Genomic DNA, 13,845 nt, shown 5'->3' with positions numbered 1-13,845 from the left:
GCAAGCATCCCGAGCCTCAGTGGCTGGCTCTGCTGAGAGAAGGTCTCTATAGAACCCAGTGGCTATGGCTCTGATCTCCTCTGGCTCAGTAGCTACCGAGCCGTCCGGCCTCCCAAGCTGGCGGACTCCTGCTCGAGCATGGCGGGGCCCAGTAATCCCAAAAAACTCCCCAGTCACTCTATCACCAAGCTGCGTCCACTGAGAGGCCTTGCGACGATAGTAAAACTCATGTCTCTGCTCCTCTGCCTCTCTAATCTCCTGGCGTGCCTGGCTCAGCTGGGATGCCACCCACTCACATGTAGGCTGCTGCTCCTGAAGGCGCTGAAGCGAAGCAAGGCTACGTCTCAGCCTACGCTCCCTCTCGCGGGCCTCTCCCAGCCGTGTCAAGGCTGCAGCGAGCTCGATGAGTCCGTGGGCACACTGGCCTGCTGCATCCTGGTCAGAGGTGTGACTATCATGCCATATCCTCTCAATGTCCTCAGCGAGACTTGGATGTGTAAGTACCCTCTCTGGGATCCTCAACTGCAAGCTGGTTTCCCGAGTCCTCTCCTCAAGAGTCAAAATAACTGGCGCATGGTCTGAAAAAGAGGTGCCAGCGAAAATGCCAACGGAGTCCCCTCACTCCCCTAATCTGTCGCCCACATAAAAGCGATCAATCCGTGATAGATTAACGTGACACTTTGATGTTCAAGAAGCGGATTTTCAAGCTCGAACTTGTTTACACCACTTAGACCAAAGTGGTTCTTTGGCTTCTTATATCTCGCAGTTTACTAATCTGATATTGTAGATTGATTCTTTGTCCCCAGTGGACGAGCTTCATGCCTTCATTGAAGGTTTAAACCCCACACTTTGATGTGAAAAAGTACAACCTTGTCAACCTTGCTACTGCCATTCATTATGCCGAGCATGTAGCGGATCTGAATCCGAATTCTCAAACATCGGCCTCTCAAGGTTATTATGACAATGGTTCATGTATGGCTCGTGAAGGTTATGAACAATCCTCATCGGACAACTTTCAATTCCAACCCAACTCCCCTTGGCAACATTTGCTGCAACCTCATCGACAAGAAGGGTCATCTTTTAATCATTCTCAGCGTCAGCAGTTCCTTCAACCATGTGCAATTGATTGTGGATGGGACTCTGGACCTGACCAATCTCGCAATCCTCATCTTGCAATAGCTTCGCCTTCTCGTGAACAACAAAAGACAAGATTGTGCACAATTTGTAATGGCAACCATAGATGGTTTGAATGTCCTAAACAACCCAATGCTTCTCAAAACCGTAATGTGGAATCTTTAACTTCAGAAGACTGTTCTGATAATTCAAAAGGAAAACATGCAGTAGCTCCTGCACTGTCCTAACATTGACACATCTATGGCAAACTTTATTGAGCCAGTTGATGACAAGATCGAGGATTCTTCTAGCATGACTTCAGAAGAAGAACAAGATGATATTGAAAAGTCCTTGGATTCTTTATCTCAAGATGATGAGTCACCAACGATGGACTTCTCTAAAGACACAGAAATTACAAAAGTGGATATAACACTTGTTCCAACCTCACCCACATGGGATGACTCAAGTAAGAGAATAACAAGCAGGAGAATAAAGTTTTCAACATTGCAGAGAATTTCAAGCATTCTTTTAACAACTTGGATGAGTACTTTCCTACTATGAAGTGGAACACTCAAGTATCATCGAGAGAATTCATGGTTGAATCTTCAGATTCTTCTGCATCGCAACATAGCCAAGTCAACTTCAAGCCCAACATTTGGAAGCAGACATTAAAGAATGATGCTACAACTTGGGATTTAGCATTTAAAGCACGGCAACAAGACAATAGAGGAAACTTGTTCAATATTTCTCAGTGCAAGCTTCACTAGAAGCATAAATGGCCTAATGACGAAGATCTTTAGCAACATCAAAAGTCTCTTATTTAGCGGGAGTCTTATTTTAAGTGGGAGGGAATGTCACGATTGTGACTTAATCTCTCTTAATTACCTTTAATTACTCTTAATCATTGAAAGGATACCAGTGAAGGGTCACACCTTGTTACATGGGTCATCACCAAAGGACACATCTATTGATCAAAGGACACATCTCTACGTCCAAAGGATATAACTATTCATTCAAGAGTCACACCCTTTCATCAGGGATGTACCACTTCATTTGTACCTCTTCAGGCCCTATTTAACAAGGCCTTGTGTCTTAATGCAAACAACATAGCTTTCTGCCCTTTGTCTCATGTTTACTCAAGTATTTAAGCATTAAGATATTATAATCATGTTTAAGTAAGGTAAAAGCTTAATACTGTTGATGGATTACCAAGAGGCAATGCAACTTTCGTCAAGCTATGAGGGGATGCCACATGCATCCCAAACTTGGATGCCATGGACATGACTTTTCAAGAAAAGTGCAAGGCGTCTGGGTGGGCGCATGGTCCCTTGTGAGCCCTTATCCAAGGATATGTCAATCAATGTGCCACCATGGGAAGGTTAGGTCATATGTGCACGACCCACACATGGCAGTTGTGCTTGTCTTGCACATCAGTGTAACCCACTTGAATGATCCGGGCACTTGTTAGGCTAGTATCCGGGTGAACGGGCATCTATCCATGTCATAGGTCTAGGTAGAGGAGCCCGTATGTGAACCCATCTTGTGCATGGAAACTTGCAACATACAAGGGGAATTTTGGGGCCATGGGCTGTGGACAACCCATTGGCCAGGCTGTAGAATGGATAGGAGGCCAAGGGGGATGTCCAAGCATAGGTGCCCACCAGCATGGGGAAGCCACATGTTTAAAATGCAAGGGACAAATGTAATTATTTGTCCAATTTGCAAATTCAGCCAGCCCCTAGAACAAGTCAGCCTGTATATTCAGCCAGTGTGAACCCATCTTGTGCATTGAAACTTGCAACATACAAGGAGGCTTTTTGGGCCATGGGCTGTGGACAACCCATTGGCCAGGCTATAGGGTGGATAGGAGGCCAAGGGGGATGTCCAAGAATAGGCGCCCACCAGCATAGGGAAGCCACACATTTGAAAATGCAAGGGACAAATGTAATTATTTGTCCAATTTGCAAATTCGGCTAGCCCCTAGAACAAGTCAGCCTGTATATTCAGCCACATAGCCCCTATATAAGGGTGCTCCAGTCCCATTGCTAAGCATCTGAAGTCTGCAATTCTAACCATATTGTGAGCCAGCGCTGAGCAGCCCACAAGCAAGAAACGTAAGGGAAGAAGGTCAAGCAATGGGGCCATGGGCTGTGGACAACCCATTGGCCAGGCCATTGGGTGGATAGGAGGCCAAGGGAGAGATGCTCAAGCATAGGCCCCCAGCATGGAGAAGCCACACGTTTGAATACGCAAGGGAAAAATCTAATTATTTGTCCAATTTGCAAGTTGGCCAGCCCCTATCACAAGTTAGTCTGTATATTCAGCCATGTAACCCCTATATAAGGGTGCTCCAGACCCATTGCTAAGCATGTGAAGTCTGTGCAATTCTAACCATGTCATGAGCCAGCCCTGAGCAGCCCACATGCAAGAAACGCAAGGGAAGAAGGTCAAGCAATGGGGCCATGGGCTGTGGACAACCCATTGGCCAGGCCATAGAGTGGATAGGAGGCCAAGGGGGATGCCCAAGCATAGACGCCCAGCATGCAGAAGCCACACGTTTGAAAATGCAAGGGGAGTCCAATTTGCAAGTTGGCCAGCCCCTGGCACAAGGCAGCTTGTATATTTAGCCACATAGCCCCTATATAAGGGTGCTTCAGACCCATTTGTAAGCATGTGAAGTCTCTGCAGTTCTAACCACGTTGTGAGCCAGACCCGCACAGCCCACAGGCAAGAAACGCAAGGGAAGAAGGTCAAGCAACAGGGTGACCAGCAGTGTGTACCCTAAACGCAGCACCAAGAGGTCTCCAGGAGGATTAGTGCAAGTTCCCAGTTGCTGCTCGGTAGCCAGGACAGCCCCTCTTCTGGGTGCTCTGCACGAGTCCAATGTCAGTGTTTGGTGCCAATTCACAGCCCACAGTCAGTCCCATACACATTCAGCAATATGAGCACATACACCTTCACGGTGGGGCCCCTTAGAGAGTTATTTGGGACCTAATATGGTGTACTCTCTTTTTCTCTCTCTTTCATTTGTTCATATGCAAATCGTCAAGTTTGAATGCTGAATTTGTGCTCTAATCAAGTTAACGGTTCTACTCCAAGTCTTCCGCACACAACATTGGTAAACCCATCCAACTGTGGGATCACCAAGGAACTTTGCGGCAGTCACCAAGGTCGTTTGGAGGGACTCTAAAACCTGAAAAATGGACCCAACCATCAGCTTCATCATTCTCTACAGGGCTTGGACCGCATAGCCCTTCCATGGATATCCACGATACGCTCTTGCTTGCCGACTAGGGCACCTTACAGGAGGTTTTGGATTTGTCCTCGGGGTAGGCCGCTGCCAATGAACTTGCAGACCAAGATTGTGGCTTCTAGTGAAGCCAATGAGTTGGAATGGAGTAGGAAGTCCACTTCGGAAAAAAGGCGGTTGAGGGTGGCCTCAGTTGGGATGGATGGAGCGGCTGCCATGGAGTCCTTCAGAGGGGAAAGAGCTAGAAGCGGCTGACCGCTGAAGAAAATCACAGAACTAACCAGGAGCTGCAGAGAGGTGCAAGGCAAGGCAAGAGGGATGCTACCGAAAAACCTCTGCAATGTCATTGACAACAATATTGAAAAGCATAATTGGCAAGTTTGTGAAAGGCGGCAGTGGTTTGAATGCCGTGTCACATTAAACTTGGTGTCCCTAGTTGTCAACGAAGTGACTATGAACACCACCATCATAGTGCAGCTGTGCCATTGCCATTATGGTGGACCTTCAACCAACTCTTCCTTACGTTGTAACTTTGCGTGTTCATCAACTTGATCGCGCTTACACTGGTGTGCATGTTTATGCAACTAACCATTATGAAATGGGATGATTAAGGTTTTGAAATCCATTTCGTTTTCATTCATTGCTGTTTTCAAATGGTTTTGGGGATTGCCAATTTTACTTAGCTGAGACATTTTGACAACTATGCCAAAAGTCCAACTTTGGATTTACTGGCAGTTCATTTCAGTGTGCCTGCTTTACCTGACAACTAATGGCATGGTAAGCTCTTCGGGACAAGGGGGCTGGAAAGCCTGCCACTTTGGATCACTGGGCTCTTCAGTAGATTACCAGGAATGATTGTTTGCAACTTTGCTCCATGGCAGTAAAGTTTGTTTTTTAGATGGCATGTGTATGGTTTGAAAGTGCATTTTACTTGAATGTAAAGGTATAAATTGCTGGTTTGGATAAATATGTATCATCCACATTGTTAAGACTGCTGTAGTTTCGTCGAGGGAGTGAATTTGTCGAATGTTGGTTTGGATAAATGTACTGCACATGCTAATACGGCGAGATGTGTTGCCTTGCAGTGGGTCCCCTGTGATTCCTTGTTAGCACCAATTTCCAATGCAACATATTCTTGTGACAGCCAACTTGTTTATGCCAGCTTTTGTGATGGTTCAGTTGGAGTATTTGATGCAGAAAGTTTGCGACCTCGATGCAGATTGGCACCTTCAGTTTACTTAATCCCTGGGGCAAACAGGTGGGTGGTTGTGCGCGCGCGCGCACGCACGTGTGTGTGTGTGTGTGTGTGTGTGTGAGAGAGAGAGAGAGAGAGAGAGAGAGAGAGAGAGAGAGATCTATTAAGCATCTACTAAAGACCCAATGGGCCTATGAGACCAGAGTGATACAATAATGTCCATGGCATATCTCATCATGGAATGGAAAATAAAACAAAAAGAAAACATAGACATGGCTATCTCACTTGGGTGATACAAAACTGTCCATGGAAACTCATAATGGAAATACTAAGAACATAGAAACATGAGAGCAGCATCAGCTTCGAGTAGATGGTATACCACTCTCCAAAATATCAAGCATGGGGCTAATGAGTATGGCCGAGAGGTCTCCCTCAGCTATGTCACGTGGAAAGGTAGCTCGATGGTGGTGGAGCATGTCCTGGATCTGGAGCTGATGAGGTGATCATGGCTGACCGGGGGGGGGGGGGTGCATCGGGCATGCTGGAGTGCAGAGGCTTGGTCCGAGTTAACTCCTCTCCGGTGAGGTAGGTTCGGAGCAGCTCGTGGAGGGTCCACAAGATCCACTATATCGGTGTCGTCCACCTCTTGGGTCCGGAAGAAACTGGTGATGGTTGGCTGGCGAGGGATGGCTGGGGCTGAAGCTCTCTCAAGAAGGTGTCCCTATGTTTGCAGAGATCAAGTAGGAAGAGGCCTAGGCAACGCTGGTCCTGGAAGTCAATGATCCTAGAGAGTGGACCAAATCCCTCACGAAATAGACAGTGAAACCTCCCGCGGATCTCATAGTATACTGGGCAGTAGTATATGTAATGCTCCTTCGTCTCAACCTCTGTGTGGCATAATCGTCAGCTCTACCTATCTCCACTCTGAGGCGGTGGGATGAAACCCGTATCTGGCCAATCGCAATCCGCATGGCATGGGACATGTGAACACTCAAGTAGCCCGGCTGCTGGATGAATCCATCCTCAGTGAGTGTGAGGAAGCAATCTTTGTAGAAGTGCATCTTCGTGGGGAGCTCCAAAGGTGTGATCCATGTGCAATGGGTGTAGAGGCTGAGAAGATCTAACTGGATAACCTGGTTGGTATCCTCTTGAGAGAGCCGGAGAAAAGGGGAGTCCAAACTTTACTGAAGGGGGGGGTAGGTGGTCCATGCGGAGCCCATATACTAAGAACCAAGTGGAAACTAGTGCATACCATACTCCTCCAGAGTGGCTCTCAAGTGCTAGCTTTCTTGAGGACTCAATTCAAGGATTTACGTACGAAAGCCATTCCCCACTATAGCCAGATTGCAGACCTCCATAAAAAATCTTGAAACCCTCATAAATCTATCACATTTCTTAGCAAAAAGAACGTGTTCTTGAACCATCCAGCAATCTTGAGTTGAAGAAGCTACATAGTTTAAAGCAGCATGCTATTTGTGGTAGACCTTCAAGCCTTAACAACCCTTATAAAAAATGAGAAGACACATCAATAGCGGATACCTGTAATGACATGAATAATCCAGCAAATTAAAGTGAAAAGTACATTCTACCAAAATACCTTGAGATGTCGTGTACATGAGAGAGCTTAGAATCCAAAAAGTACATGGGCAGTAGCAAATCAAAGTCATCACTAAAGCCTCAAACAAGAGAAGTGAATATAAAAAGCAGTATACTCAAAGAAGTGACCATGCTAGAATACAGAGCAATGAGTAGCTTATCTGCATATCCCTGAATGAAGCAATTGAAGACCATGCTTGAATGTACAGTAAAAAGAGAAGGCCATTGTGGAAACATATGACTGCAAACTCAAGTAAGAAGAGGGAACTGCACCTCCAGCATGTGTACAGAAAGTTATCAAGGCAAACTTGCAAATTGGCTTCAAGCATGTCTGCAACAGAGACATCCAAAGGCATCTGAGAGTCAGATTGACCAGTAGGTAAAGAAGAGGGAACAACATCTGAATCCTCAGCTGCCAAATCATTACATTCCTCTACAGAATACCGAGGGCAATCCTGAAAATCCTCATGCAAAGATTCTAAATCGGTATTCCTCTACAGAATACCGAGGGCAATCCTAAAAATCCTCATGCAAAGATTCCAAAGGAAGTATGGGATCATATAAGGCCTTTCTATCCATCTGAACTCTCATAGTTTCATCAGCCAGCAAAACATTATATAGACTCGTTGAGAACTGGTTGTTCTGGTCTCTTCTGCTTAACTGATTTCTAATCATTTACCAATTCCCAAGGAATGGTGTCAACTTCAGAGCAAGCATTTAAACGCCTTTCTTTTTATCTGTATGAATTTAAATTATTTTTGCCTGACTCCATGTATTCCCAGTTCGTGAAGACTGTCCCTTCATCACAGCAGATTTGGAGGTAGCCTGGTTGGTAAGAGAAGCAGCTTCAGTGGGAGAGGAGAGGCAAGGGTGAGGAGAAGAGGAAGAAATATATCAAGGACCATTACTTTCTTTTTGCAGGGTGGAAGAGACCAGATTTGTCCTCAACAGATCTAAGAGCACATTGATTGAAAATACATTCTTGTGCAAAATGCCTAAACTTACTGCACTGGAAACAAGCCCAACAAAATTCCAATTTTAAGGGCAATCTCTGGCAACCTTCAAAACTTCAATAGTAGGTTTTTTAGTATCCCAAGCAATACAAATTTTGTCTAAGGCCTTACACAAAGAGGGATTAGAGGTTACAACCAAGGGTTTGCCCAAATATTGGACCCAGTCTAGAAGGAAACGCCACAACTAAGGGGGGAGATTCAATCATAGTTGCATGCAACGGAAATGGATGATGCCCCCTCAACAAGCGAACTGGCTTAAAACTAGGAAATGGAAACGGCTAGGAAATGGCACTTCTTCAGCATTATATGGTAGATATAAATGAAAATGATGAAAAAAGTCAAGAGAAATAAAGGGGAAACCTGGGACAGATCATAATTTGAAAGAGATAACAAGGAAAATTGGAAAGAAACTGAAACTTAACGGGGGGGGAAAAGTAGGCGAAAATCCCTGAAGTGAGATTAGGAAACCGGAAAAAGAAACAGGGCCTCCAAAGAAACAGAGTTTTCGTAATTTTGGTTAGGAAACAGCTGTTTCCTTTTACTAAGGTTTCAATAGCTGAACCTAGATAGTGCATGCATGAATCATACTCTTATTTACATCAAAACAAGGATCCCAAGGTAAAACATGCAGAAATTCTTTATTAAAAAACAAAGGGGCTTTATCCAGCAGGTGTGTCACCCAAGTATGATCCGATAAAAGCTGAGTAAAAAGCCTTTCCGATATAGAAAACTTGATTAACCATCTTGGCCATGAGAGCTTCTATTACAAGCCATTTAATCAAATAATATCTGGGAGGAACCCTACCAAAACAAAGATAACAATACCAGAGGAAGCAAAGACTTCTAGTTGAACATCAGCCCTGACTTTAGGTAAGAAACCAGAAGCCTTAGGAACAGTATGAATCAATTGCAGAGGAAGAAAAGAAGGGTCAAGACCAAACCATGAAGCTCTGGAGTTCGCAAACATGTGACATTGCTCATGTTGTTGAGAAGGCCTCTGTTCCTTATGAGTAAATAAATCATCTTTGGCAGCAGAAGAGGGAACCATAGTAGGCATGCCTTTACCCAAGAGAAGAACCATCAACAGCAGAGTCTTTGCTAACATACTTACGTTCAGAACCAGATGCCCTCACGTTGTGAGCCTCTTTAACTGTGGCAGAAGCAAGTGCTTGAGAAACTGGGATTTTACTCAAATCACTCTCTGGGACACCAGGTCGTCACTAAAGCCTTGGTGAAATTACCAGGACAAGGCCTTTTCATAGACCTGTCCCGAACTTCATGATCTTCAGGAAAGTTTTCTCCTACTATAACTTTATCAGTGTCATAGAAAGCTAAAGCCCACAAAGGAAGGAAAACAGAACCTAGGCATGGTCATGTACGACTGTCAAGTACACAAGCACCTCCATTCTCCCCCTAAGCACCTTGCATTTTATGAGCAAGAGATCTATTGTATTGTGCGCCTTTTGGAATCCGGCTTGCCCGAGAGAGAGATTTATTAATGTCCGCGAGAGGTGGCCTATGAGGCTAAGAAGGTATAATATGTGTACAATCTGTAATAGGAGATGCTCTATTATCTCTAATAAGAGCTATAACAACAAAGAAGATGGAACTCGGCAGGTCAATGTAATAAAAAGCTTATGTGAGACTAAAATTGTGAACTGATGCTTTGTTGTTTGTAGTTCTGTGTATCCACTGGTGGTTGCAGCCCATCCTATTGAGCCCAATCAGTTTTCTCTTGGATTGACTGACGGAGGCGTGCAAGTCATTGAGCCCCTAGAAACAGAAGGCAGATGGGGAGTATGTCCAGCATCTGAAAATGGAGCAATGAGCGTTGCAGCTACAAGTGCCTCAGTCTCAGAGCAAGCTACAAGGTAGTGGGAACAGGAGTGTGGTGGTGGTTAGTTGTGTAACCTGTACATGTAATGTTTAGCATTATTTTTAGACTATTAGGTATTCTTTTGGACAACCATGAGGTTGACGAGAGAGTACCTGCAAGGGGGTCTTATGGTGAGGGAGAAGTATAGTGCATTTGCATACCATTTTGAGTGTCAATGTGCCTTGACATTACAACGGGGGCTTTTATCTCTGACATGTAAACGTGGAAATCACTTGTGATTATTTAAGCAGGATTTTCATCCTACCCTGATACTACCCTCAAAAAATATGCTCTCAAATCTCAAATCTGAGGCATGAGGATTGTATACGTGTTTTTATTAAAGGCTTGTAGAAAGAATGGGAGAAGTAATCTGTGCCTATCCAAAAATTCACACTGAATTTACTCCGTTCACATCAATGGAAATTGTTCCTAAAAGTCAAAATTAATTTCTTATTACTCAATTGTGAGATTTCCACTTTACACTAGATGCATGATGGAAGATTGTTTCAAAGTTTGACAGTATTGCAGTGCTGAAATTTGAAGCCCTTAGAGGGCATCAAAGCACTTCAAACCTTCTAGAGAAGGCCTCTTAGAAAAATAGGGTTGCAAAAGGCAGCCACGAAAGGCCACTATTTTTGAAAATTTCCTATATACTTTGAAGGTCAACCTAGTTTATGACCTTCAAATTTCAGCCCTGCAGTTTAGGAGGAAATCGGTGGTATTATTTAGATTTCTTCTTTTGTCAATGTTACATCATGAAGCTTACTTTTGGAAGTCCTTTTAAGGGAGGTATACAATGTTCTTGTTGAGCAAGAGGAGTTCGAGCTGATTCAATGCCAAGACATAGATTAAACTATCTTAGCATATCACATGTTGCTAGTGGGCTCTATCCCAAGTGGTGGTTTACATGAGGTCAATGCACAGGTCTCAAGGTTCAAACCTTGATATCTTTTTGTACCAAAACTCACAGTCAAAGTAAGAAAAGAAGCCATGAAGTTTCTTCATTGGCAAGGGAAGAAAAACATAGATTGTAGGTGCTCAAAAATATTTGTATTCCATGGATCCAATGATTCAATCTTTATAAGCACTTCTTTACTCATGGTCTAGTTGGATATTGTTTCTATAATTGATGTAAACCAAATGACAACAACCAAGCTATATAGAAGTTGATAGGAAATTTTGAAAAAGCTTAAAAGATTTATATTGGATCTTTACAAATGACTGAAAGTGGCAAGGTTTAAAAATCTTACAATGGGAATGCATCAAAGAAACAAAAAGTTCAAAATGTAGACTTTGTAACAATTGTGTGAGATGAAAAGGTGAAATAGAATTTGAGGATTTCTTTTGTTTTAATCTTTTATGTTGAAGAAAAGAACACTTTAAAGTATTGCTAAGCATAAAAGTTAATCCTATTAAAAATGAAACAAGAAATATCAATCAATGAATCGAGTTTAGTGGTGTATAATATTAGTTTTAGTAATCTCCAAATGTTTTGTTTGAGCAAATTGATTTTAGAGCTTTTTATTTGGGGAGTCCATTGATGGGTAATAAAAGTGCACAATTTTAATATATTTGTATATATACATATATACTTCATTTGGATACCATTCCAATCATATATGCTATATGGACATATACCCCATGCACACCACCCAATTCGACCTTTTAGGGAGTATAGACCTTATGGACTAGATAACACCGATAATGAGCGACATGAAGATCACTTGTAGGCCATCTGAATCATACATGTGTCGTATACACTTTGCAAACCATATGGGGACAATAACTACATAAAGATGATATCTAGTCCATTCACACCTTACATATACCAAATTGACCATATGGACCACATAAGAGCTGTACTATAAGCACATGTAGATCACATGGATAATTCAATAGAGTAGAGAATTATTAAAACCTAGAGTAAGGGTGATATTAACCATTTCCTTGTTAGGAATGATCTCATGCATGTCGAGAAGCTATTCTCTTAAGTCTTGCAACTTTGTTAAGTGTTCATTTATGGACCCTTTCTCCTACATTTTCTCATTATCAAGCTACCTTTTGAGAAAAGCAATTGGTGCATCATTTTTAGCTTGATACATAGTCTCTAGAATGTCTCAAGCAAGTTTAAAAGTTTTACAAGAATGGATATGTAGAATAATCGACCTTTTGATAGATAAAGCAATTAATGCCAAAGCTTGTGCATAATTAGAATCCCATCTTCTTTGATCATGTGAATGTGTCTAGATCTGCTAGCCCTAACCCTACATGTGTCTAGGTCTACTGGCCCTAACCTCATTGTTGAGGAGTAACAGGACCAACTATGCCAGGGCAGGGCTCATCACTATCCTTGGCGATAAGAACAATTCTGACCATGAAACTCTAGAGGTAGTAATTTAACCTATTTAATTTATCTTCTTACCAAACAAATCATTGGATGAGTTGTTGCTGTTGAAGAGAAAAAGAGATGTTAAAAATAGCTTGAAATGAATTCACCAAATGTTGATGATTGATTTATCAATTTGCTTGAAAATCTACAGTTGAGTTGGATGATTGAAGTCTATAATCAAATCAAATGATTAAAATCAGGGATTGGATGATTGAAGTTTATAGTAGAATCAAATGATTGAAGTTTATAGTAGAATCGAATGATTGAAGTCTTGAATTGAACAATTGAAGATTGAAGTCCACAGTAGACTTGAGCGATTGAAGAAGTTGAATCCCTCTATTGAAGAAGTGAATACTCCAATTGAAGAAGTGAAATTGGACGATTGAAAAATGTTGAATTACTAATCAAAAGATTGAATCGGAGGATGGAAAAAGAGCGATTGAAGAAGTTGGATTGCCAGTCAAACAGAACTTGAATCGCATAGAATCCCACGTTTATGTGGGAGAATCGAGCGATGATAAAAGTTAGATCGTCGATCTAATCGGACTTGAATCGCATGATTAAATCAGAGGATCAAATTGGGCGATTATAAACCTAGTCAATTGCAAAAGATAGATCGAGCATTTGAAGAACTTATCTACCATGTGTTAAGTTCTGGTGAAGTGATGACGTGTGATGACGCAAAGTTGTTGAGACAACTATTGAATTTGTTGACGAGTCGAGTTGCGCCTTTAGAGAGCTGAAGTTGAGTCGATTGCGATTGCAGTTGGATGACTATTTAAGATGAATCATTGCTTGCAGCAGTCCACACCACTGTCAAAGTTGAGTTGCCCGTAGAAGATGAGTATGTTGCTTCAATGTTGGAAGAAAAACCAAAAACAAGAGGAGCTGACAGCTCAAAGACTGCAAGTGAGACTTCAATGGAAGCTTGCAAAAGCCAAAGCTTTGATGCCTACTCTGATCCCACTGTTAGCTCACAATAGAGTTGAACTCACACAAAGAGAGACCAAAGTCTTATTTCTTCAACTTTGAGTAGGCTAGCCACGTCCTAATAAACACATTAAGATACTCTTAAATCTTTGCATCTCCCTTGTATGGAACATTCGAAATGTACAGAAAGGATCCTCACATTCCTCCATTACTTGGATTGTTAGGAATTCATTGGGATTCACTTGGATTGTCAAGGACCCATTGGGGAATAGTTGGATCACTTTGAATGGTCCCATCCGTCTTTGTTAAAGCTTTCCTATGAACTTACCATACCTAGAAGCATAGGCAAGGACAAGCGAACCTTGTTTGAACACCTTTGGTTGAGGGATCCATCATGGTAATCTTTTCTTCTTAATTGTGTGGCCTCTATGCATTACAGGGATATCCTCATCCAAACACTCCAAATGAAGTAGCCTTTGTCTC

General features: G+C 42.6%; 1 protein-coding gene across 3 annotated transcripts in view; it reads left to right on the top strand.

Moving 5' to 3' along the window:
* Positions 1-10,485, top strand: part of LOC147639172 (protein TOPLESS-RELATED PROTEIN 2-like) — a 48,083-nt gene extending 37,598 nt beyond the window's left edge. For all 3 annotated transcript variants that reach the window (XM_086788060.1, XM_086788062.1, XM_086788054.1), the window contains 2 exons: positions 5,449-5,621; positions 9,847-10,485. In XM_086788060.1, the coding sequence (XP_086644186.1) occupies positions 5,449-5,621; positions 9,847-10,042 (369 nt within the window). In that variant the 3' untranslated portion in view covers positions 10,043-10,485. The remainder of the gene's footprint in view (positions 1-5,448; positions 5,622-9,846) is intronic.
* Positions 10,486-13,845: the final 3,360 nt, after the last annotated feature.

This window comes from Cibotium barometz, chromosome 4 (assembly GCF_041138505.1).
Source record: "Cibotium barometz isolate CiBa-2024 chromosome 4, ASM4113850v1, whole genome shotgun sequence".
Classification (NCBI taxonomy): Eukaryota; Viridiplantae; Streptophyta; class Polypodiopsida; order Cyatheales; family Cibotiaceae; genus Cibotium; species Cibotium barometz.
The sequence above is the reverse complement of the archived record's forward strand: the minus strand, read 5'-3'. Positions and strand labels throughout refer to the sequence as shown.